This window comes from Dipodomys spectabilis, unplaced genomic scaffold, assembly GCF_019054845.1.
Source record: "Dipodomys spectabilis isolate Male_0828 unplaced genomic scaffold, ASM1905484v1 ptg000177l, whole genome shotgun sequence".
Lineage (NCBI taxonomy): Eukaryota > Metazoa > Chordata > Mammalia > Rodentia > Heteromyidae > Dipodomys > Dipodomys spectabilis.
The window spans coordinates 1,324,042-1,350,274 of NW_024870854.1; the positions used below are offsets into that span (position 1 = coordinate 1,324,042).

At 37.6% G+C, this 26,233-nt stretch overlaps 1 protein-coding gene and 2 non-coding genes across 3 annotated transcripts; 1 reads left to right on the top strand and 2 right to left on the bottom strand.

Moving 5' to 3' along the window:
* Window positions 1-686: 686 nt before the first annotated feature.
* LOC122120723 lies at window positions 687-791 on the top strand. The gene has a single exon (XR_006149784.1). It is a non-coding gene; the product is annotated as a U6 spliceosomal RNA (small nuclear RNA).
* A 16,075-nt stretch (window positions 792-16,866) lies between these two features.
* Window positions 16,867-18,141, bottom strand: LOC122120708 (tripartite motif-containing protein 43-like). The gene has a single exon (XM_042694949.1). It carries the CDS (start codon window positions 18,139-18,141, stop codon window positions 16,867-16,869), a length of 1,275 nt encoding a protein of 424 aa, XP_042550883.1.
* A 7,538-nt stretch (window positions 18,142-25,679) lies between these two features.
* On the bottom strand, window positions 25,680-25,842 carry LOC122120709. The gene has a single exon (XR_006149780.1). It is a non-coding gene; the product is annotated as a U1 spliceosomal RNA (small nuclear RNA).
* Between the last annotated feature and the right edge of the window lie 391 nt (window positions 25,843-26,233).

The window sequence follows — 26,233 nt, forward strand, 5'->3', positions numbered from 1 at the left end:
CTCATTAGTAATATTTCTTTTTTTGTTTGTTTGTTTGTTTTTGTTTTTGTTTGGTCCAGTCGTGGGGCCTGAACTCTGGGCCTGGGCGCTGTCCCTCAGCTCTTCAGCTCAAGGCTAGCGTTCTACCACTTGAGCCACAGCGCCACTTCCGGCTTTTTTCTTTTTGCTTATGTGGTGCTGAGGAATCCAACCCAGGGCCTCATGCATGCAAGGCAAGTGCTCTACCACTGAGACCACCTTCCCAGCCCTCAGTAGTAATATTTCTATAAACTGAAATGGACATACTTAGTTGCATATGTCTGCTACTATAAATCTTAAATACTTTATAGAAAAGTTTTATGACCTGCCAAACAGTCCTAATTTTGGCATATATAAGCAAATTCCCAAAATTAAATACTCTAAAACATTAAAACTTTTTAACAAACCTAAACACTTGCTGCAGTGTTCATTGTGACAGGTGCTTTGTATAGAATAATTGAATTCCTCCTCCTACACATCTCTTGAACAACAAATATCTGGAATTATTTTGTTTTTGACATGTGAATCTTGACTATTCTTAAATGTGTGCTTATGTAAGAAATACATTGTTCTAAAATTTCACAAGAATTCTTTTGAATTTACTTCTTTTGAAGTTTAAGAAAATCAGTTTAAGAAAATCAGTTCCAGTTTACATATAAAAATGTACTGTGCACAATTCAGCAGCACATTAAAAAAATGGAACAATACAGAGAAGATTAGCATGGCCTCTGCACAAGGTCGACATGCAAATTCGTGAAGCTTTTCATATTTTTACAACATCAGACGCTGGAGAGGATGTGGCCACAAGGGGACCCTATGGCATTCTTGGTGGGAGTGTAAACTTGTTCTACCATTTTGGAAAGCAGTATGGAGGCTCCTCAAAAGACTCCATATAAAGCTCCTCTGTGACCCAGCAATCCCACTTTTGGGGATTTACAAACAAGACCATACTAAAACTACCAGCACAACTATGTTTACTGCAGCATTATTTACCATAGCTAAGATATGGAGCCCACCCCGTTGGCCCTCCGTAAATAAATGGATCATGAAAATGTGGTATATATACACAATGGAATTCTATGCCTCCATCAGAAAGAATGACATGGCCCAATTTGTTAGGAATTGGAACGACTTGGAAAAAAAATTAAGTGAAGTAAATCAAGTCCAAAGAAACATACGTCCCATGGTTTCCCTTATTTTCAATACCTAATATATGTCTGGGATAAGCAGAAAAGATCAAAAGCTATGTGCATATGACCAGATAAGATGCTATTAAGTGAAATGAACCCCAAGATAGCGACACAAGTGTTTTTATTTTCTTTCTTGCTCTTGTTTCTAACATACTTATAATGTGAGATGTGATTTAACTGTTTCTCTTTATGTTCCCCCCCCCTCACGCTATACCCCTGTTTTCACTGTATTTGGAGTTGGTACACCTACATCCTGTGTATACGTTTCTCTAATTTGGTGAGAGGAAGGGAAATACAAAATGCTTAAATAGCGTTACAGGTTGACCCCTTGTAACAATGAGATGTACAAGACACTCTGTTAAAAAATGAACTTAACAATTTAGGCAGGGGAAGGGGGAGGGTAGTGTATTGTGGAGTTTGGAGGGAAGGGATGGTGGGGGAAAACAAAGGAGGAGGTAATAATGCTTGTTAGGAAATGTATTCATTATTTGCTCATGCAAATGTCCTCTGTACAGTATTTTTACAATAAAAAGTATAAAAATGTTCTTAGATGGAAGAGTTTATTTTCTCTATTTTACCCATATAATATCGTTAACAAAGAAATTGATGCAGAACACTGATATGAAGGTATTTTGAATAAATGTGCTGCTTGTGGAATTAAGTTATCTCAGAACAGCCACAAGGCACCACTGGGATGCAGAAGCTTGCTATGTTTTGAGGCTAAGAGCAGGGCTAGGTCTCATCCCTTTTACTACCAGCATTGATAACACACTCAGATTTACATTTACTTTGCCCTGATTGGCTTCCAACAGTTATCCACAGATCTCAGGCTCCTGAATAGATATCCAAAGTAGATAGGATTACAGGTGTGGCCAGCCAGCACAAGGCTTTCAGAATAAATTTAAAAGTAGAAGAAAATTTACTTCATCTTCTTTTGAAGCATTTTGGAGTGATTATATGTGAATTTATTTCGTTTTGGGATTCTTAAATGACATTATGTGAGGGTATTTAAAAGTTTTAGTACTTTTTTAAAAAAGGATACTGGAGCTGTGGGACAGAAGCCCCCTTTTAAAACCAAGAGTCCAGAGTCATTTTTGGAAAACAAGGTAAAATAGATAAAATAATTATTTTTTTTTAAAAAGCATAAAAACAGGTTTGCAAGTGTGGAGATTGCATCTGTCAGAGATAGTTACAAGACTAAGCCTTTTGTGTCTGTTTACAAAAATATCCCGTTAGTTAAAAAAAAAAAAAAAAGTAATTTTGGTAAATTGTCCTGGGCTATTGTCTAAACAGTCTTAAAATCCAAGGGTCCAAAGCCTGCCAAACCTATGCAATGTATCCTTAACCAGTCTGTGTAGGAATTTGCAGCCCAGCATGAGGTGAGACACTCCCTTGGACCCACTGAGAGATTCTGCTGCTGCTGCTGCTGCACACCCTAATGGGTAAAGTTTAAAGACAGCCTGACAGTCACCTGGAGGAAATCTACATTGTCACATAGACCACCCCCACCATGGTAAAAGAAGACTGACCTCCTGCCTGGCTCCATCACCTGAGACTGCATGCCAGTGGAAAACTCAGACCTTGTGGGACCTTCATTTTGGTGAAATCCAAAAACCCTCTCTATTCCCACAGTGGATATTGGGGGCAAAGATATCACTGTCTTGCTTGCCTCAGGCACTTCAGTGCATAGTGACTGGAAATCCACTCTATAGTCACAGCCTTGTTTGGCTCTGGTTTGGTAATACTCTGAGTGTGTTATCAATGCTGGTAGTAAAAGGAATGAGACCCAGCCCTGCTCTTAGCCTCAAAACCTAGCAAGCTTCTGCATCCCAGTGGTGCCTTGTGGCTGTTCTGAGATAACTTAGTTCCACAAGCAACAGGAAAAAATGGTCAGTGTTAAACTCTAGCCACAAACAAGCTCAAGGAATTGTAAAAAAGAGGAGGGTAATAAAGAAAGCTTTAGAAACAACTGGGAAAAATTGGTATCCTCTGGATTAAAAAAATGTACGGGCCTTTCGTACTGTTAATTTTGTTACTCATAATTGGATCTTGTAAAAAGAGATCAGGACAGTCCATTTTTGGTTCTGAGATCCCAATACCAAACCGTAAATATAAAAGACTGTGCCAATTAGGGGACCAAGATTGGTCCCCGATGCTCTAGAAGAGGAGGGAATGAAGAGCTAAAGTGACTCCATTTTAAGATTAAACCCACCGACTTGTAGCTGTGCTGCCCTCAGAATAACCCTGAATGAGGAACAGTTCTCAAAAAAAAAGCAGGTTACCATCAACCCTGCCCACCCTTAAGGAACAGAACAGTTGCCTAATTGTTCCATCATAAAAAGTTAAGTGGGATCAACCCACTGAACTTGTGAACTTGCTTGTGTGGAAACCCCCTAGACTTGTTTGTTTGATACCATAAAAGCTGTGCTACTTTTGTGCTAGGGGCCTCTTAGAGTAACTGGTTACAGAGTGCGTGGAGGACCAAGCTCAAGCTTTTAATAAACGTCTTTGCTGTTTGCATTGATTGTGATCTCTAGTGGTCTGTGAGAGGGCAACTGAAATCGGGTACTTCATTTCCACTGGAATTTCTTGAATGTCTTCACACTTTTTAAGGAATATTTTCTTATGTATAAAGTATGTAGCTAAAGGATTTTATTTATTTCCTGTTATCAATTTTTATATTTTTTATTTAACCTTTTCTACAATCTCGTTATTGCCTCTTGTTGCTAAAACCTCATGAGTTTCTCACTATTTGAAAGACCTATTTTGTTCTCTGGGTAAATTTCCATTTTATTTGATTTCTGAGCTGCCCAAATAATACTTTTTAAAGTTCATGACATATACTTCTGGCTGCTTTGTCATGTACACTTTTCCATTACAGTCACAGTCCTGTTTGAATTGTGGTAATAAAATGCTTGTGGCTAGATAAATGATGAAACAAAGAAGGATATTCAGCTCATATCATGGTGAATATATAGTCCAAACCACATGGTTCTATCAAGGTAGGTGGCAAAAATAGGGATCAGCCATGTTCACAAAAGGGAAATGGGCTGGGCACCAGTAGCTTATTCCTGTAAATCTAGCCCTGTGAGAAGCTGAAATCCATAAGATCACATATCATGGCTAGCCTGCACAAATTTTTGCTTGCTTTTTAATCTTGTGCATCATTCTAGTAATTTAACAAATGTTCTGACAGGAAGGAGGCAAGAGGGAAATTAAAATTTAATGGACTGCATTCTAAGGTATGGTTCCATTAACAAGTTTCTTTTGTTGTTGTTTGTATTGCTTTTTAATTATTTTTAATAGTTGTACAAAGGAGTTCCATTTAACAAAGCAGTTTATGAATACAATAAATTTTTGATCAGTGTCACAGCTTTGAACATTCTCACTCATCCCTTCACTACTCACTCCTTCCCGTACTCTTCTTAATTTATGAGGATATATAGTAGAAACTTGACTGTCTTCTCCCCCTCTTCTCCTCTTCATTAGTAGAACCTCTTCTTCTCACTTCCCTTCCCCACCCACTTGAGTATCACTTCCTGGCATTTATTTTGTTGAAATTTAAATTAGCCTTTCAAAGGAACTATATTTTTTGAGATCTCTCATGAATCTACCATACATGTAGAATTTTTATATGTATTTCTGATTTATGAAAACAAAATTATCATTTGTACTATCTTCTATCATAGACAAAGAAAAAAGTTACTGTTTTGTATGGTAATGTCCTTGCAACATTGTTTTTCTTTTCTTTTTTGGGTACAATTTTTATTGTAAAAATGCTGTACAGAAGGATTACAGTTACATAAGCAAAGTAAGTATATTTCTTATTGATCATTGTTGCCTCCTCCTTTGTTTTCCCCCTATCATCCCTTTCATCCCACCTGCATAACTTATACTGAACCCCTCCAGGCTGAAGTTGTAAAATTCGTTTTCAACATAGTGTTTTGTACATCTCATTGTTACAAGAGGTCAAGCTGTATCCTTATTTAACCATTAGGGACACAAATATCTTTTTTACTTTCTAATATATTGTAATGTACCATGTGATTTTTTGTTGTTGCTTTGTATGTTCCTTCCCCATGTTATACTTCCTATTTTCACTCTATTTGATGTCAGTGTCCTGCATCTTGTATATATGCTTCTCTAATTCAGGGAGGGGAAGAGAAAATACAACATTTTTTATCTTTTGTAATTTTTCATGTGCTTGTTTAAGTTTATATTTTTAAGGTTTTTAAAATTTTAATTGTAAAAGTGATGTACAGAGGAGTTACAGTTACATGAGTAAGGTAATGGGTGCATTCATTTTTTTTTTTTACTTTTTTATTGTAAAGTTACTATAGAGAGGGATTACAGTTACATGAATAAGGTAATGAGTACACTTCATATTGATCATTGTTGTCCTCTCCTTTGTTTTCCCCTGCTATCCCTTCTCGCCCCTCCTCCCCAACTCCTCCCTCTCCCAATACCAAAGTTGTAAAGTTTGTTTTCAACATAGTGTCTTGTACATCCCATTGTTACAATAGGTCAACCTGTCTCCTTGTTTCAGCATTTTGTTATTTCCCTTCCCCTTCCCAAATTAGAAAAATGTATTTACAAGAAACAGGGCACTGGAATCAAATACGAGTTATATCATGGGGGAAGAACATACAAAAGAAACAAAAAAATCACATAATACATTGTAAGTACATTAAAAACAACCGCAACAAAGATGAAAACCTCTTGTGTCTCAATTATGGCAACTCTTTTGTTTAACTATTTAAAGATAAAAATATTTTTAAAAAGTCAGAATCATAGCCAGGTGTCAGTGGCTCACGTATGTAATCCTAGCTACTCAGGAGGCTGAGATCTGAAGATCACTGTTCAATGCCAGCCTTGGCAGGAACATCCATGAGACTCTTATCTCCAATTAATCACCAGAAAATCAGAAGTGGTGCTGTGACTCAAGTGGTAGAGTCCTTGCCTTGAGCTAAGAGCTCAGGGACAACACCCAGGTCCAGTGTTCAAACCCTATGAACAACAACATCAGCAATGACAACAAAGAAGAATCATGATACTTGCAAATAATAGGAACTTAAACATGTATAACCTGTCACACAATAATGAAAACTTTGCATTATACTGTTCAATATTTTTACACACACACACACACACACACACACACACACACACATGGTTCTACGTGTAACCCAAAAGCTAATCAAATACCTTAAACATTAATTATTGTTGAGGTACATTTTATCTCAGATATCCTTTATACAAAAACAGCTGTGCCTTTCAAATTCTAATGAAAATATTTTTGAGGAATAAATACTACAAAAGGCTTTCATATATTCCTGATTATTAATGTCCTTATTAAACTACTTAAATGTGACAAGTTAAAACTTTTTATAATATTTCCTTCATTTTTTATTTACCATAGAAAATGACTTTAAAATAATGATTTTTAAAGTACAGTATTTAATGTTCTTTCTTTAATTGTGATAAGAACACAACATAAAATCTATTCTCAGCATTTTTTTTTCAATGTGCAGTATCATATTGTACATTAGAAGCAAAATATTAGACCACTGGTTTCTGGAACTTTTTATCTTATGTAACTTAAACTTTATTCTCCTTTCTCAACTTTGTTTGACTTGTGTCTAAAAATATCTGTATGTAACTTAACCTTTTCTTGCTTTAATTATTACTTACTTGCTATATGGGAGGAAGTAGAGAAGTTTGGAGCCATTCCTGTGTTTTTTAAACTTCTGTCTGTAACTTGATCTTTGAGAAGATAGAATGACAAAGTATTTAAAGAGAGTGCATTTTTATGAAAACATTCTTCGGATTTTTAAAACTTTCTTCCCCTAGTTTTGAGTTTTATGTTTTCTTTTTGCTATTACTGGGGTTTGAACTTAGCGCTATATATTCATTTGGTTTGCTTATTTGACTGATACTTCATCCCCTGATCTATACCTCCAGCATAGATTTTGTTGGTTGTTTTGGAGATGGACAACTGAAAGATGTGTCATCAGGGTCTCACATAGCAATCCTCTCAGTTGTAGCATCTAAGAAGAGATTATGATATGAACTACAAGTAACTCTCCAAATTTTCGATTTTGTGCTCAGGTAAATTTAATAATGTCCAGTTTCAAAGCATATGTTTATTTAAATAGATGCTGTTTTTGAATTGACAGATGAAATTATATTCCATAAAATATTCTATTGGGAATGTCTGTTTCATATTAATTGTATTAACTCTGTCTACTTTTAACATTTCTGACATTTTATTTCCTTGGGAAAAAGTTGATTAAAAAGTAACTTGAAATTAACAGCATTCTTAACCTGGTCCCAAAGCCTTAATCAGACTGTGTATGTCCTTGACTATACTATGGGCACCAATGTTGACAGAACCTTTTTTTCTGAAACAGAAGATAGGTATATATGATCCGTCTTCAACATTTTCTTGATGCCCTTCCCCCCAGTCCCATCAAGCACAATATTTGAAGCAAAAGAATCCTTGCTCTGGGGTTATCCCCTGGGCCGACTGGATAAAATGAGCAACAAAGGCAAAGCTGATTGGTGACACTGTTGAGGTTTGGAAAGAAGGCAATCTTGGATGATAAAATTTGACAAATGCAAGAGACTAGTCTAGGAAGAAGACTTCAAAGGAACATTATCCCACTTCTCAGGTAACTCTCAGGCCAAGGCCATGTCCACTGATACAATTATGTTATCTGCTGGATTAATAAATGATTGCATTGAAGATAGGTGTTAATTTATAAACCTGGTCTTCAACCAGAGTGCCAAGAACAAGGAAATCTCTATCTCTTCAACAATTTTTGCTGGGAAGGTTGGATATCCATTTGATAAAAAAATAAAATTTGATCCTATCACCTATCATAAACACAAGTCAACTCAAAATAAAAACTAACCAAACACAAAACCTGTAAACTCTTAGAGAAAAGCCACATGGAGGAAAAGCTCATTATCATCAATGCTGACAGTGATTTCTTTTGTATGACACTTAAAGCAGAGACAAAAGCAAAATAGTCAGGTGGGACTAAGTGGAACTAATGTAACTTCTGCACATCTAAGGCAGCAATCAACATGAAAAATATGACTTACGCAATGATAAAAATATGTATAATTATTTAACACATAATATACATTCATGTCCAATACACATAAACAACTCCTACAACCCAATAGCAAAAAGAATGAAATAATTTGATTAAAAATTACAGATAATACATTTGAACATAATTTCTTACAAGGAGACATTCAAATGCACATTACATATGCAAAACTATTCCTACCATCACTAATCATCATATTAACAAGAATGGGGTTGGGTTTGCAAAATTAAATTTGCAAAAGGAAATTCAATCAAGTGCATGAAAGCATAATATTGGGAAATGTTAGGATGTTACATTAGAAAAGCAGTATAAGAATCATAAAACATGATAAGGCATTTGTAAAAAAAACTATAAAGTACATGCATAGACAATAAACATACATGAATTTTCTAGGAAAATGGTCGCTTTCTTCTTTCTTCTTAAAAATAGTGTTCAATATATTGAATCTATGTCAGGTGTAATAAAAACTGAAACACTGAATTTAAAAGAGTAAGAATTTTAAGTGGATAAGTATTAATGAGAGACAAATTAACCAAGAAAATTAACTAGGAAATTAAAAACAACGCACACAGATCCTTGTGGTGTCAACGTGAAAATTCTGTACCATTCTGTGTACTTCCTAGAAATGTCATAGTTGGCCCATATTTTGTAGGTAATCACTAGATTTTTTTTTATTAATTCTGTTTAGTACCAAGAAATCATCCTTATTGTCCAAGAGGTCCAGGACCTAGACTGAAGTAAAGTCTTAGTATACATCACTTGTTTTAATAAATAAGCAAAACAATGAGCAATTTTCCTCAATAATTTGAGATTAATAATCTATATTCAAGTCATTGTGAGGGGAAGGGCTTTAGTCAAGAGACTTCAGACTTTCTTTAAGGCTTCATTGTTGAAGAATCTTAAGAAAAATAGTTGAACATAGATGCCATTAAGAAACACCTGAAGCAGACACCCTGAAAACATTACAGAAAGGAATAGGAGAAACTCTAGACCTCCTTGGCACAAGCCAAAGAATTTTCTTAGTAAAGACCCAGAAACACAAGTCAATGAAAAATCGAATAATGAGATTGTATTAAATTGCAGAGTTTTTGTATGGCAAAGGACATAGTTAGCAAGATCAGTAGAAAGCCAATGGACTAGGAGAAGATCTTCACTTTCCATACAACAGACAAGGGTCTAATATCTAAAATATACTTGGAACTCAAAAATTTAAATTCCCTCAAAACAAATCCTCAACGAAACAACCACCACAGTAATAAGTGGGCAAATACTTAAAGAGAGACTTAGCTGAAGAAGAAATAAGAATAGACAATAGACACATGAAAAAATGCTAAATTTCTCTGGCCATAGAAGAAATGCAAATCCAAACAAAATTGAGATTCCACCTCATCCCAGTTAAAATGACTATAATCAAAAATCTCCTAACAACAGATGCTGGAGGGGATGTGGCTAAAAGGGAGCCCTACTGCATTGTTGGTGGGAGTGTAAAGTTGTTCAACCAAGTTGGAAAGTAGTATGGAGTTTCCTCAAAAGACTACACATAGAGCTCCCTTATGATCAGCAATCCCACTCTTGGGCATTTACTCAAATGATCACAAACAAGGCCATACTAAATCTACCATCACAACTATATTTATCACAACATTATTAACCATAGCTAAGATATGGAACCAACACAGATGCCCCTCAGTAGATGAATGGATCAAGAAAATGTGGTATATATATATATATACAATGGAATTCTATGCTTCCATCAGAAAGAATGACACTGGAAAAAAAAAGACTTAGAAAAAAAGCATAGTATGTGAAATTAGCCAGGCCCAAAGAAATATAGAATCCCTTAACATTATTCTCGATGCTCTTTAGAAAGCAAATATATTTCTGTTCCTGAATAAAACAGAGAATTAAAGATTTAGATAAATTACACTGAATGCTGCCAGTGGTGTCTCCTCCAGTGAATGTAAAAATACATTTAGCATGAAAACTAGGACCAGATGTTACCTTAACAATCATCTTTCAAGTGTATCCAGTGAGCTGCCCTGCTCCACAATGCTCTTTTGACTTCTCATAATGAAGATGGTTTTCTTATGGCTATGAAAGCATAGAAAAAGTGTGACTGGCAGTGGTGATTTAAGACATAATCATGTTATGAACTTCCTTTGTGAAATTGGATAGCAATTCACCAACATACAAAGAAGCTGGAGAATCCTGCAGTAGTAGATTTCTTCTCTTCACCCTGTCGCACAGAGATAGGGGAATTTTCTTGCCATGTATTAGGCAAGAGGAAAACAAGGGACATAAAGAGTGCTTGTGATTCCATTCTACTCCATTTAAAATAAGCAACGAGGCAGAGAATTCTAGGGGGAACACAAGCTCTGGTGACAGGATTTCATCTATAGTTGAAGTGTTAAGGAACCACTCCACTGGGAAGAGTGTCATTCTACAGGACAGACCTGAGGGTCTAATGGATGACTTCATCCTGTCAAGTCAGCCCAGACAAATGGAATTAAAGTGTTTTCACTGATGGAATCCAAATAGTGCAGGTTCACAAGATAGCACCCTTCCAGGACTCAAGCATCAACCAACACAGATAAAAGAAAGAGCTTTGAACCAATCCAATACTACATAGGTGAAGGATTCTGTGTGGACACAATTAATATGGATTTGCTTTCTGAATCAAATTTGCCTCCCTTATATAGTAAACAAAAATATGCTGTCAATTTTAAAATAAGGGGAAAAACTTTTTTAATGAACCACGTTTGCGACATAATCAGGCTAAAATGTGAGTTATAATAGGAGTTTGACTTCAGAAATATCCATGATTTAATGTCTCATCCAAGAATTTAACATAAAATTATGTTGAATTCGATGTGTGCTTCCTTGTTGCTCTTTGAATCTTCTCCGCCTTCTCATTTAGAATCTGCTGATATCAACTTCTTTGCAATCTTCCAGATATTTTCTTCAGACTAAAATATATTTCCTACCCTCTGGTTCAAGTGTCCATTTCTTGTAAGTGGTCACCCTAGATTACTCTAGAAATCTAGAGTTACTTCTCTTCAGGAAACCTGTGGATGGGACATCCTTCCAGAACCAGAAATGTCCTGCTGCCTATCACCCACGTCCTTCATGACTAAAACCAATAACAATGGTTTCCTCCCATCACCTCAAAATTAATTGTGTGATGATGAGTGAATGAATGAAGTGCAGATTGAAAATAATTCTTATTCCAAGTCCTTTCAAAAGTGTTCATTCGGGGCTGGGAAGGGGGCTCAGTGGTAGGTTGCTTGACTTGCATGCCTGAGGCCTTGGTTTCGATTCATCAGCACTACATAAGCAAAAAGAAAAAAGCCGGAAGTGGCGCTGTGGCTCAAATGGTACAGTGATAGCCTTGAGCTGAAGAGCTGAGGGACAGCGCCCAGACCCGGAGTTCAGCCCCCACTACCGGACCGAAAAAAGAAGTGTTCATTCAAAGTAAGAGGGAATGTATACATTTTTCTTTAAAACAAAAATTACAGCCATTGTTTTTTTCAGCACCTCATGAATACAGCACTGAAGGAATCTGCTGAGGTTAAGTCAATAATTTTGGTGTCACACACACCTGGTGTCCCAGTGACCAGGCTATGTGTTAAAAAAAATCTACTTTGTGTGTCAGCAATTAAAGTTGAAAACTGCAGAAGGGACTGTAATTCAGGGGAAGAATTTAGATTTCCTAAAATAGCGAAATTTCACATGCAGAAAACAAAAACAGATTTTAAAAACTCCCCAAGAGCAGCAAGAATAGGATATGTGATAGGGGAGGAGAGAAGGATTTTACTAAAATTCTGTCCAGAAGTGACTACATAATGTCACAAAATGAACAAGTCTTCACACATCAATACATTCAGAAGTCTGTACCCCCATCTATGATGTGGCTCAGGACTTACATTGCTTTGCCATTACTATTGCACTGAAAGTGCATTTCTTTTACTGCCTTTTAGGTATGCAGGAGAACAACTTAACTTCCTTATTACTTCCACCCTAGCTGGAGGAGCATTTAGAAGAAACATTGAGAAGCTATTCATTGATCTACTTAGTTTTGAATTTACTGTGTGGTTTTGTTGGCAAAAGTGAACATACTTTTATACAAAAATGTATGAACCCCTAGGAAAATGAAAACCACCTTTTTGCCCCCTATCAGCACTCTGACCACTAGCTGTCATGTCCCCACAGGACGGCTAGTGTTATTTAAAAGACTCAAATATTTAGATAATACAATTTTCTCTACTTTAACATTATCCAGTGGCTTTCTGAGGAGCATTATGTTCTATTTTTCTTCCTTGTTAACTCTTCTTCCTTTAATGGCAAGCCCTTTTTTGCCACATACCTCCAGAGCAAGGCTTTTGCGAAGACAGAGTTTTTTTTTGCCTTTGCTGTTATCCTCAATTTGGATTTTCTCTCCAACATAGGTTGGCTTATCTCCCTTCATTTCCCAACTTAACTAGCACTTCTTCTGGGAGTCCCTTTCTTGAACATTTTTTCTGAATATGTAACCATCCATTTTAGTCTCATGTAGGATTGTCCAATTTAATTTCTATCATTAAAAGTTTTTTTCCTCAAATTATTTGCTGAGTTCACTTAAGGCTTCCATTCTTAAGTAACTGAAATTCTAAGAATAAAACCATGCACATAATAACTATTTTTAAAAACGAGTTAATAAGCCCCTAAATATACCCTAGAATTTGCAAATATTTTGTTATTTACTTCAAGTAGTTCTGTTCTAGATTTCCCATGGAACAAAAAAATCTACGATCTACCAAGAGCCAAACTGGCATCAACTCTCATCTTTCTTCTTTACCACTAATGGTCCAATCACTCAGATATAAGGCGGAAGGATTCAGGCAGCTGTTTTAAGAAGGTGATTATGGCCACATTAACATCAACAATATGATGGCTTAAGAGGCAACATTTAATATTTGTAGAAACGATTACGTATAATGGTAACACTCTTAGTCAAAAACACCAGAAATTTTGTGAGAGGAATGAGAACACCACAATAAAAATGTAGACTGAAACAGAAAACAGCATGAAAGTTGAACATTCGTGTTGCCAGATTTCTCTTTATTGACTCATCTTTGATAAAAGTGTAAACAATGCTTTCGTTTGTACCAATTTCTTATAGGTCTCTTAAGTAAATTTCACACTAGTACCACTAAAACTAACATTTACTTCATGAATACAGAATGTGTTCATTGTGTCCGTACTAAGTAATTATTATGTAATTTAACATTTTCAACAGCTTGTCAAGCTGCAAAGTAGATCCTCATGGAAGATTGTAGCCTCAGAGAACCTGAAATCTCCCAGTTGCTATCTGGTAAAGCCAGTATTTAATCCCTGGTTAATTTGTCGCCTGATCCCATGGTTAACTAATTTAATTGTTTTATTTACTCTCAAGCTGAAAAATAAATTATGATATGTAAATGGAAAATTGGGCTGTTATCATGTAGAATTAAGTGATAATTCCACTTGTACCTTATATTATTTTCAACCTAAAAATACAATAAAAATTTTCACATTTTGAGCATCTATTAGCCCATAGTACATTATTAATTATATTGTATGTAATCTATTGGCTCATTATTCATGGGCATTCATTTTGATATGTCCATATGTGCATAGAGTGTACTTTGTTTAGCTTTCTCCTTTCCATTTCTTTTCCTTCATCCATTCTCCCAGCTTTACAAACAAACCTCAATAAGCTTCATTGTTTCATTTTCATACCTGTAGGAAAAGAATATCTACCATATTTATTTAAAATAAATTTCAGACTTACTATGTTGCTATATTCTTGTCTGATTTCTTGGATGACTGAAACTTTGTTAATGCCTAAACCATTTAGCTTGCATTAGTTTTCAATATAGCTTCTACTTTATGGAGGTATGAGTGGTAAAGATTTCAGAAAAGCATGTAATTTGCACAAAGTGAGCTATCTACTGATTTTTCAAGGTTATAAGAATAATATGTAAATTGGAGAACAAAATTGGTCTTAACATGTACTTGTCTACAGAAAAGCATGAACAGAAAAGCATAGAAGATCAAGTGATTGGAGTCATTCCTTCTAAAGTTATAGATTTAAGTAAGAGACTCAAGAATAATATGTACACAATTTTTAATTACAGGTTAGTGTAGGAATATTTTTAATCAAAATGATCTGATAGAAAAATGAAAATATCTCCAATGTTTGTATAAAAACAGTTTTATAAATTTTGGGGGTTAAATTGATCCATATTCGCATCTTGACAAAGATATAATCACCAAGCAGGGCACTGGTGACTCACACCTGCAGCTATTCATGAGGCTGATATCTGAGGATCTCATTTCAAAGACAGTGGGGTGGAAAAGTCTGTGAGACTCTATTCTCCAATAAACCACTCAGTAAAAGCCAGAAATGGAACTGTGCCTCACGTGCTAGCTTTGAGCACAAAGATGCGCTGTGACAGCACCCAGCCCCTGAGTTCAACCCCAGGGTCAGGAAGATAGATAGATAGATAGATAGATAGATAGATACATAGATAGATAGATAGATACATCACCATTGAGTGATTTATCCTCCTGTTAATATTATTGTGATCTTGCTTCATTCTGACATCATGGTGTACTAAAATACCAGATTTCTTTCTGTATGGATGTGATAAGATTGCTTTGCTTGAGCCTGGGGTACATCTCAATGGTATGGTGCTTGCTTAGCATGTCTGAGGCCCTGGATTTGAGCACTAGCTTTACAAAAAAAAAAACAGAGAAAAAAAGAAACAGCAAGGGTGGTCAGGCAGGGTAGCTCAAGTGATGGAATGCTTGCTTAGCAAGTGGAAGACCCTGAGTTTATAACCCACTTCTGCTAAAGTGAAACAAATCAATGATGACAAAAATCCTTTAAATAATTTTGTGATGAACATATTTGACAATGTGAGCAAATTTCTTAACACTGTTTGCGGCCTATAGTAATACAAAACATTTTTCCTTAAGTCACCTTCATTCTGAACCTAATATATAAGAATCTAAATTCAATTTTCTCTAAGATGTAAAAGTAAATAATTCTATAATTTTAAGATAACCAATGAGGAAGACAAACTAGCCAGAAGAAATATTATGGAGTTACTCCACTCTAAAAAATGAATATTTTGGGAAGGGAAAAAACAAATCATTTAAATAAGGATACAGGTAGACCCATTGCAACAATGAGATGTACAAGTCGTTATGTTGAAAAACGAATTTACAACTTTGGGGGGGGATAGGGTGTGTGGGGGTGGGGGGAGTATGGGAAGGGATGGGAAAGGGAAACGATACTCTCATACACACATGTAATGTATCCCAATTAAGCCCACTCTCTCCATTTCTTTAACTCACAACCCCTCCAAACAGCCTCTATCCATAACCAAAAGGAAAACTTTAAAAAATGATCTCACTACAGGAATCTGGCTTGCCTATAAAAAAAAAAAAGTGAACCCTAATAGGCTTGAAGGAGGAAATTAAATATTCCTGGCACTGAGGGGGGTTTTGCCTTTGTTAAACTGAGCACAGTGACACACGATTGGATGTGAAGAGTTGCTTTGTAGGTAAGCAAGCTAAATTTAGTATGATTCATTTCTAGTACTGTGTTCGATTTAATCTTGCAAAAATCAATAAGCCTGTTATCTTTTTCATTCCCTCCTGAATATCTGCCTCATGCCATTAATCTGAGTTTTGTGGGCACAGTAGCTTAAATGGATGCTATCTTTAAAGCAATACGATGGCTCTTCCTTTAACTAATCTCTTTGCTTGGGAAACATCAGAACTTCTTCTTTCTTGAGACACCATGAAGACATAGGTAATGCCTAGTGTCTTATGGCCCAGATTTTCTCTATGGTCTGCAGAAAGATGTCATGCCAACTCTGCTTTTGTTCTTCAGGGAAGTAATATCATTTGTGGAAATGCAGAGGGAATATGGAAACTCCTAGCTACTGGTGTTAGAGATGAAGATGAAACAATTAAGAAATAAGCTACTTATAAGCCAAGTTTCATTGTGCCATCCACTGTTTATTATAGTGTTTATCATATGTCAGAATCAAAATTAAACATGCATGCACTAACATTTTTACATCTTGCATTTTATTTTAACTCTATATTTCATAACAAAAATGTAATTACATTACAAAGACAAATAAGAACAGCATAAGTTATTTGCTTCTGTTGAGAAGGGTTCTCTGGTATAGAGAGTTCCCAACACATAGGAAGTCTCTTTACTAGCTGGTCACAGGTGGCTCATGTCTGTAATCCTAGCTACTCAGAATGCTGAGATCTGAGACTCACAGTTCAAAGCCAGCCCTGTCAGGAAAGTCCGAGAGGCCCTGATCTCCAATAAACCACTAGAAAACCAGAAATGACTCTGTGCCTCAAGCGGTAGAGCACTCACTTTGAGCGGAACAGCTCAGGGATAGTGCCCAGGCCCAGAATTCAATCTCCACAACCAAGAAAAAAAAAGAAAGAAAAAAAAAAGGAAATAAAAGCTCTTTACTTATGATTATGGGTTACCAGGAGAAAAAACAAGGCTTGACAGGATACTGGAAGGAGTTAGTTGGGTATCTCCAGATAAAGGAATTCTTAGTAGCATTCACAAAACTCACATTTCCATTTTCGAGATCAAGAAACACACCAATGCGGCCCACTGGTCTCTCTATAAAGTGAGGAAGCAATGGAGCGGTGGTAAAGATACTATAATGAATGTTCCCCTTGCCAGAGAAAAGAAGAAAAATGTCCTCAGATTCATTCAGAATAAGGTTGCTCCCTATTGCTGAATTTCTGAAGACGCCCACAGCCCAGGTGGAGAAGCCTTGGACACTGAGCTCCCAGTAATGTTTCCCACAGCTGAACTCTTGGATTCCTGAAAGAGCAACATAGTTGGATTCTTCATGATTCTGAATCAAATGACAATAGGTGATCTCCACTCGATAATGGTTGAGGTTATCCATCAATCTAGGAATGGAAGGAGGGCTGAGCTCTGGCTTCTTCAGCTGGGGCATGAAGACCAAGGCACTCTCGCATCTTTCCAGGGTGTCTTCTAAATGCCGCAGGAGTTCCAGGTCTAGCTTTTGGTAGGTTTTCATCAGCTCCTGATATATGTTTCTGAGGTTACTGCTTTTCTGAAGCATTTGGGTTTCCATTGTCCTGAGTTGCAGAAAGATGACTCTTCCTTTCTCTTTGAGTATCTCCGAAAGTCGTATTTCCTCCTCCCGGAGACCCAGATGCAGTGCTGAATAAAAATCTTTGGTCATCTCCCTGTGTAGATTCATATACCAAACCCACTGGTTGATGATGTTCCTCTTCTCGTATATATTGCTCTGGTTTTCTTGTATCTTCTCCCATATAGTGTCCATTTCCTTTAAAATAATCTTCCGTTTGTCTGCAGCAATACAGTCGACAGGTTGGTGTCTGTGAGCCTCATGTTCCCGAGACGGGGAGCAGTGAGGACACAGCAGGCTCTTGTCCACTTCACAAAACATCTGCTTGGTCTCCTTGTGTGTGCAGCATGTATGCTCCTCGGAGCTCAGGAATTGTCGGAGGCTGATTTGTCGGCTGATGGACACCAGACTCTGTAGGGCAATGTTGGTTTTGAGCTCTTCTTGCTGAGAGGGTTGCCTGCACACAGGGCACCTGGCTGGAGTCTCAGCTTCTTCCCAGAGGAGGCGCAGACACGGTCGACACAAACTGTGCCCACAGTGGATGGTGACTGGGTCGATAAAGGTTTCCATGCAGATGGGGCATCTCAACTCTTCCTGGAAGGCTTGGGCAATGTCCCACTCCATCTTTCCAAACAAAGAGGATGGAGAGAGCTGATTCTCCTGCTCTGGTCCTCACCACTGGCAAGCTCTCTCCAAGTGCTGTCCATGGCAAGGCGGTGGGATGTGCGGAATAGCTTGATTCCCTAGTTCCATTTTTTTACACTTTGGGTGGGAGGGCTTAGAGAAGGGTGTGTAGAGAAGGGTGTGCAATTCATTTCCATATCAATTGGAATTGAGATTAAAAACAAGGTCCCACCCTTTTACTGTTGCTTTCAGTGAATTTCTGGTACAAGTTGTGTTTGTCCTTGTTATAACTATGCTCCGAACAACCATTGGAGTATCAAAGTTTATCTGATTTGGAAAAGGGAAGTGGAATCATAGATCAACCAAGGGGGAAGCAATGCAACAGTGATACTCACTAGACACTGTGTTAGAAATGAGCTTTACAACATGGGAGGGGGCAGTCACGAGAACCGAAAGCAGGAGAAAGGGAGGGGATAACACCTTAGGAAAAGAAATATACTTGGTACCTTTTGTTTGTTACTATAACCTTTCTGTGCATCACCTCTATAATAAAATAAAATAATGGTAAGAAAAGAAAAAGAAAAAGAAAGGAAGAAAAAGAAAGAAATAAAGGACAGGAGAAAGAAAGAAAAAAGAAAAAGAAAGAAAAGAAAGAAAGAGAATAAAGAATTGTCTCAGCAAGACAGAAAATATTTCTAGGTGTACCATCAACCAAAAATCGTCAAGCAAACACATAGAACAGGCAGGCTGCTCCCCTATTTATCCTGACTGCCGCAGGCCCTGCCCCTCTGCTCAGATTGGCCAAGCTCAGGTTCACAATTTGCTCAATATTGGCTAGTTTAAATAGGGTAAGATATATTTACATAAGGTGACTTTGAAATGTGGTGAAGGGTACACAAGAAATCTCAAAATATACCCACACCCTCTGCTATTTCCGGAAGAGTCTAGGGTGTGTCTTAATCCCATCATGTAAAGAAACCTATTTAAGACCAAAGCAGTTCCTCTTTTACTCAACAGGAGCCAAACCACCAGACCAAAGCAGGAAATTTTTAGCAAGGTTCTCTGACAATTCTCTTCTCTCTCTCTCTCTTTTTTTTTTTTTACTATTTTTTTTCTTTTAACTATTTTAATACTAGTCTCCATGTGATTTAATTCACAACACCCAATTAAAAATATTTTCCAATCCCAAGAATGAGAGATTTTAGAACTGATATCTGCACTCTTGCATAGCAAGAAAGCCACTTCTGAACTTTTAATTTGTGGTCCTATACAACGTAGTATTTTTCGAGGTGAAATTACAAGCTTTTTAGAACCCATGCTCTTCCCCCCTTTTCCTGCTAGAATAATATCAGGAGCGGTCCAATTTTCCCATGCCATCTTGCTAAATGAATTCAAATGTCCTTGGGCTTAATGTCACCAGGAACTCCTCCTTGAATCCTGAAGACATCTATGTAAACCTGGAGTTCCAGTTGAAGAGTTCCTACTTTTTGAAATACTAGGGTGAAAGGATTGAAGACGCCTTTTTCTCCCAGGTCAAGCAAAACACCAGGTGAGTGCTCTCGTGCTTGACTGTGAGTCATTCCAACCTGGTCTTATCAGAAAAGTTCCCTGCCGGACGCAGAGCGTTCTATTCTGAGCCTGACCAAGAGCACACGCCCTTGGCCCCTCTGGGCCCCCAAGAGACCATATTATGCTTCGTATTTTCTGTTTGCTTGTTAAGACCAAGATAAACTTGACCCCTACTCCACCAACTTGCACAATATTCTATCCTGCTGGACGGTTTGTCTGCCCCTCCTATGTTGAAGACCAAGTTGGGCCTGTCGGTATTTTCTTTTTCCTAACACAGGTTCAGCTCCATTTGTTCAGAAAAGCCTGAAGAAAATGTGCCCCACAATACTACTGGATATCAGCTGATGCTGTAGCAATTCTGAGAGGTGGAACTTTCACATCTCCTCAAATGCCTGGCTTTCACTCTACCCAGATATATTTCCCAGGGACTCGACTTCTCCTACCCTGCCTAGCAAGGCATGGGGTGAAGTTAACATTATGGGACAGGAACTTAACCAACTGATGTAGCTTTAATTGATCATGGGAGACAACAGTGAGACTGTGCTTCAGGACTTGTTACCCTAAGACATCTTGCCTTGGAAGCAGAGTTTCAGGCACACTGTACTGACAGGATCTGTGGTCCATCATGGAGACAAGGGGGACAATATGAGTTCTTGCCCTACCTGTATTTAAAGGGTAATTAGAATATTTTATGCATTGCAACCAGGCATTTGTTTGACCAGACCCATTTTCAACAGTTATTTTTAGGAAACTGAGTTATGAGGGAGTCAGAATAAAGAAAGAACAGACAAGTAACTCAACACACTAGATGAACTTTAATGGAAAGTTGAACAGTAATGCCATGGTCACACACACACACACACACACACACACACACACACACACACACACACACACACACACACACGTATAAATATATTAAGAAACTTACACCATCGTGATTTTCTCCTAAGACTATCCTCTTTTAGGCTCCCTATATTTGAGTGTCTAGAATCCTGTATCATTTGTCATATCCCATTCTGCTTTTGTTTGTTTTTTGGGGGGGTACGGTTGTGGGGCCTGAACTCTGGACCTGGGCACTGTCCCTCAGCTCTTCAGCTCAAGGCTAGCACTCTACCATTTTAGCCACAGCTCCAATTCCAGCTTTTTTCTTTTTGCTTATGTGGTGCTGAGGAATCGAACCCAGGGCCTCATACATGCAAAGCAAGCACTCTACCACTGAGACACTTTCCCAGCCCCCCATTCTGTTTTAAGTCTATCTTTCATATATCACGGAGAATATGTGGCATTTCTCTCTCTGATCTTAGCTTTCTTCACTTAATATGATTTGTTCTAGTTCCACGCCATTCCTGATGGATGAGGCTGTGTAAAATTCCATTGCATAGAGCTACCAAATTTTTTTTGCAGCCATTCATCTATTTTGGGGCATCTGCGTTATTTCCGTATCCTGGCTCTTTTGAATAGTGTGGCAATGAACATGGGTGTACAGGAGTATTTATCGTATTGGGGTTCATGATGCTTAGGGTAGATGCCTAGGAATAGTGTGGCTGGGTCATACAGAAGGTCTGTGTTGAGATTTTGGGGAACCTACTGACTGCTTTCCACAGTGGTTGTATTAATTTACATTCCCATCAACAGTGAAGTAGGGTTCCTTCTCTATCTCCCTGCCAGCATTTGTTGTGGTCAGAGTTCAAAGTATTCGCCAGTCTAACTGGGGTAAGATGATATCTCAGGGTTCTTTTGATTTGTATTTCCTTTTTGGCCAGGGATGATGAATATTTCGTTATGTGTTTTTTTTGTTTGTTTGTTTTTTGTTTTTATTTTTTTGGCCACACTCACCCCTTCTGAAACGTCTCTCCTTAACTCCGTTGCCCATTTAGTGATTTGTTTATTAGGTTTGGGAGGGGTTATTTCTTGAGCAAAATGTATTTGTTGAGTAGTAGGCCTTTGATATATTGCTGGTAATGATGTTTTCCCAATTGGTTGGCTGTCTTTCTAGATTATTAGCTATGTCCTTAGCTGGTCAGAAACCTTTTTTTCAATGTAGTCCCACTTGTTGAGTCACTCTCCTATCCATTGTGCCCCTGGGACTCTATTCAGGAAGTTCCTGCCTGTCTATACCTATGAGTTTTCATGTCATTTTACAGTACTTTAGAGTTTTGGGTCTGACGTAATCCACTTTGAATTGATGTTAGTGTGTGGTGACAATTAGGGATAAACTTTTAGTTTTCTGCATATGACTGTCATGTTTTCCCAACACCAATAAGAGGCTATTTTTTTTAACTGTTTGCCTTTGGCTCCTTTGTTGAATATGACTATAAATATGTGGTTTTATGGCTGCATCTTCTAATCTGTTCCTTTGAGCTGTTGAGATGATCATGCGATTCTTGACCATGGCTCTATTGATGTGATGAATTACATATATTGATTTAGCTATGTTAAATCTGAAAGGAATCCTTCAGATCCATCCCAGGGGAGGATGTGGAGGCTGGAGGCAAGCAGACACAGGAGAAAGATTATTATAAGGTTATTAGAGGGGGCATATTTCCAAGGAGAGGAAGCACAAGGCATCAGTTCCACTCCAGGTAGCTGGAGTGTCTGGGGGCAGGAAGTGAGGTAGGTGCATGCTCAGGTGAATCTGGAAAGAGAGAGGGAGTGGCCAGCTGTTTGGCCAGAACTCCAGGGCAGGGCGGTGCTTAGGTATATGTGGTGCTGAGGAAAAAATATGGGGATAATACTAACAAAATCAGCCTTCATCTTTGAGATGAAGGCTACTTAGTCATAATGTAAGATGTTTTTTAGCAGTTTCTAGATTTTTTTTGGCTAATATTTTATTGAGGAGATCTGCATTAGTGCTCATCAGAGAAATTAGTCAATTGCTGTCTCTCTTTTTTTTTTTTTTCAGAGCCTTACCTTATTTTGGGATGAGTATGATATTGCTTTCATAGAATTAGTTTGGGATTACTCCCTCTACATCTATTTCCCGGAAAAGCTTGGGGAGTATTGATATTAGTTCACCTTTAAAAGTCTCACAGAATGCAGTGGTTAGTCCATTGGGCCTCGGCTTTTCCTTGTTGGAAGACTTCTGATTACTTCATCAATCTCCCTGTATGCTATTTGTTTGTTTAGTTGTTTAGTTGGTTCAGTTTAGGCAGTTAGTATGTTTCTAGAAATTCTGCTTGGTTTTCCTTCTTTAGTGAGTGTAGATTTTGAGTGTAGTCCTTTATAATTATTTGGATTTCTTGGGTGTTTGTCATAATACTACCTGTGGTGTCTCTGATCTTGTTTATATAAATTTCCTCTCTTCTTTTTATCATTAATCTCACAATTAGTCTGTCAATTTTATTAATTTGTTTTCCAAAATATTCCCAGCTTTTTGTTTCATTGATTTTTTTTCTTTTTGGGTCTGGTCATGGGGCCTGAACTCGGGGCCTGGGTGCTGTCCCTCAAATCTTCACCTCAAGGCTAGCACTCTACCACGAGCCACAGTGCCACTTCTGACTTTTTTTCTGCTTATGTGGTGCTGAGGAATCAAACACAGGGCCTCAAGCATGCAAGGCAAGTGCTCTACCACTGAGCCACCTTCCCAGCCCTTGTTTCATTGATTTTTATGGATATTTTTTTTTTAGTTTCTGTTTTGTTGATTTCTGCCCTAATTTTTGCTATGTATCTCCAGTTAGTCACTTTAGATTTGAGTTTTTCTAGCAGTTACAATTGCATCAGGAGGTTATTTACTTTAATGCTTCCATTTTTTTCATATGTACAATTAGTGCTATGACCTTTCTTTACAACATTGCCTTTGTTCTATCCCAGAGGTTCCATTGTGATGTGTTTACATTTTCATTGAGTTGTAAGAATATTATAATTTCTTCCTGAATTTTTTCTGTGACCTGGGTGTTAGTCAGTACTGTGCTGTTCAATCTCCATGTTTTTGAGTAATTTCTAAAGTATGATTTTCTCTTAATAATTTGATTGATTCCACTGTGTTTGGATATAATGGTAGGATTTATGCCAATCTCCTTGTATTTGCTGAGGTTCTTTGCATGTGTGATCTATGTTTGAGAATGTTCCATAGGCTGCTGAGAAGAAGGTGTATTAAGTCATTGTTGGGTAGAAAACTAGATGTCTGCTAAGTCCATTTTTATTATTGTGTCATTTAGTTCAGAGGCTTCTTTGTTTATATTTGTTTGGTTGATGTATCCTCTGAGGAGAGTAAGGTGTTAAAATCTCCCAATATTATTGCATTTGAGTCTATTTTGTTCGGTAAGGCTGAGAGTATTTGTTTAACCTGTTTAAGCACTCCATTGCTTGGTGCATAGATATTGACCACTCTGATTTCCTCTTCATGCATCAATCACTTTATTAGTATGTAATGTCCTTACTTGTCTCTGTATTTATTTTAGTAAGTCTACTTATCAGATAGTAATATGGCTACTCCTGTTTTCTTGCAGGGTACATTTGAATGGAAGATCTCTTTCCAACGCTTTGCTCACAGTTGGTTTTTATCTTTGGCTGTGAGATTGGTCTCTTAGCAAAATCAAATGAATAGATCTTTTACTTTTGATCCAATCTGCTTTTCGTTTTCTTTCGTTGGGGAATTGAGTCTGTTAATGTTTAGGGTTATTATAGAAATGTGTCAATTTTCTTGCCATTTACTTATTTTCCTGTATTTTGTTTCTTTTCTTTTCCCGTGCTTACTAAATTTGTCTTGTGGTGGTTTCTGTCTGATATGTTTCTTTCATTTTCTTTGTTTTTTTTTCAGATTGTATTCCTCCCTTTAGAATTGTTTGTAATGCCAGTTTGATGTTCATGACTTCCTTTAATCTTTGTTTGTCATGGAAAGTTTTAGTTTCTCTGTCAAATATAAATGATTGCTTCAATGGGTCACAGTTTGGTTTGGCAGTTGTTGATTTTCAGGATTTAGATAATATCATTCCAGGCTCTCCTTGCATTGAGGGACTGTGTAGAGAAGTTCGCAGTGATTCTCATTTTATTTCCATTGTAATATATGTCCTTCTTTGATTTTAGAGCAATTAAAGCCAATTCCTTGCTATTCAAGTCTAATATTTTTACTATGATGTGTCTAGAAATATTTCTCCTTGTATCCTGTCTGCTAAGGGTTCTATATGCTTCTGTTTGTGGGTGAGATTTTCTCTCTTAAGATGGGGAACTACTATGTTATTATACCAAATAGGTTTTCCATGCCTCTATTAAATTATGCTCCCTCGTTGATTCTAATTATGCATAGATTTAATTTCTTGGCTGCTTTGGCCAAATCTTGGATTTCCCTTTGGAATGTTCTAAGTGTTTTTTTAATTGTGAAAATATCATACAGAGGGGTTACAATTACATGGGCAAGATAGTGAGTACATTTCTTATCAAGAATTGTTGCCTCCTACTTTGTTTCCCCTTTTATCCCTACTCCTCTCCATCCCCCCATCCCACGGCAAAGTTGTAAAAAGTTCGTTTTTCGACATAACGTCTGCCTTTGACTTTCTGTTCCAGTTCTTCTGATTTATTCTTGACTCCTGATAAGCTATTTTCCATTTCACTTATTCTGTTAACTATGATTTCTACTGGTGTTTGCATTGTGGAAAATGAGCCCTTTATGCTATTAATATCAGTTCTCCAAGTATTAATTTCATCTGTTAATGAAGGGTTTACTGTGTTTTTTATTTTCTTTGTCGGTCGTGGGGCTTGAACTCTGGGCCTGAGTGCTTTCTCTCAGCTGTTCAGCTCATGGCGAGTGCTCTACTACTTGAGCTATAGCACCACTTCCAGTTTTCTGGTGGTTTATTGGAGATAAAATTTCAAGGACTTCCTGCCCGGTCTGGCTTTGAACCATGATCCTCAGATCTCAGCTTCTTGAGTAGCTAGGATTACAGGCAAGATCTATTGATGCCTGGCTTAAGAAATCTTGGAATTCCTTTGTCATGTGTTCTTTCTTTTTCTTTTTTTAAATTTTTTACCAGGGGACAGCACGAATGTCATTCCCCACTACTGCAAATTATGCAATTGAGTTTCCCACTTTGGGGAAATCACAAGGCTCAGCACATCTGTAGTGCAATGGATAATCCTCGCCCTGGGAAAACCACCTTCGTGATCATGGTATCTCCCCTACCAGGTAAATATTCATGTCTTCCTTCTCCTATTGATACTTTCACATTTCCCCCTTTATTTCTTTGGCCAATTCCATCATCATTTCTTTAATGGTTCTTTTGTCCTCCATCTCTTCTTCACTTTCACTGGGGTCCTTCCCTGGGTTGTTGTTAGATTTGGGATTTGGTTTGTTGTCCTGATAGTCCATGAATCATGTCTTCTTTCATTGTGATTTACATATTTGGGTCCTGGGATTGTGGGGGTCGTGACCTGAGCTTGGCCTGCTCACACCAGAATGATGTGACAGCCCTCACTTGTCCCGGGCTAGTTGACACTGGGTAGGCCAGCCCATGCCAACAAGCACATGTGCATGCGCTGTCTCCAGCTGGCTGAGAGGAGCATGGTCCCGTCTGCAGTGGGGGAT

Coding starts and splice junctions, on each gene's coding strand:
- LOC122120708 (XM_042694949.1), bottom strand. CDS start 18,141: ATGGAGTGGGACATTGCCCAAGCCTTCCAGGAAGAGTTGAGATGCCCC.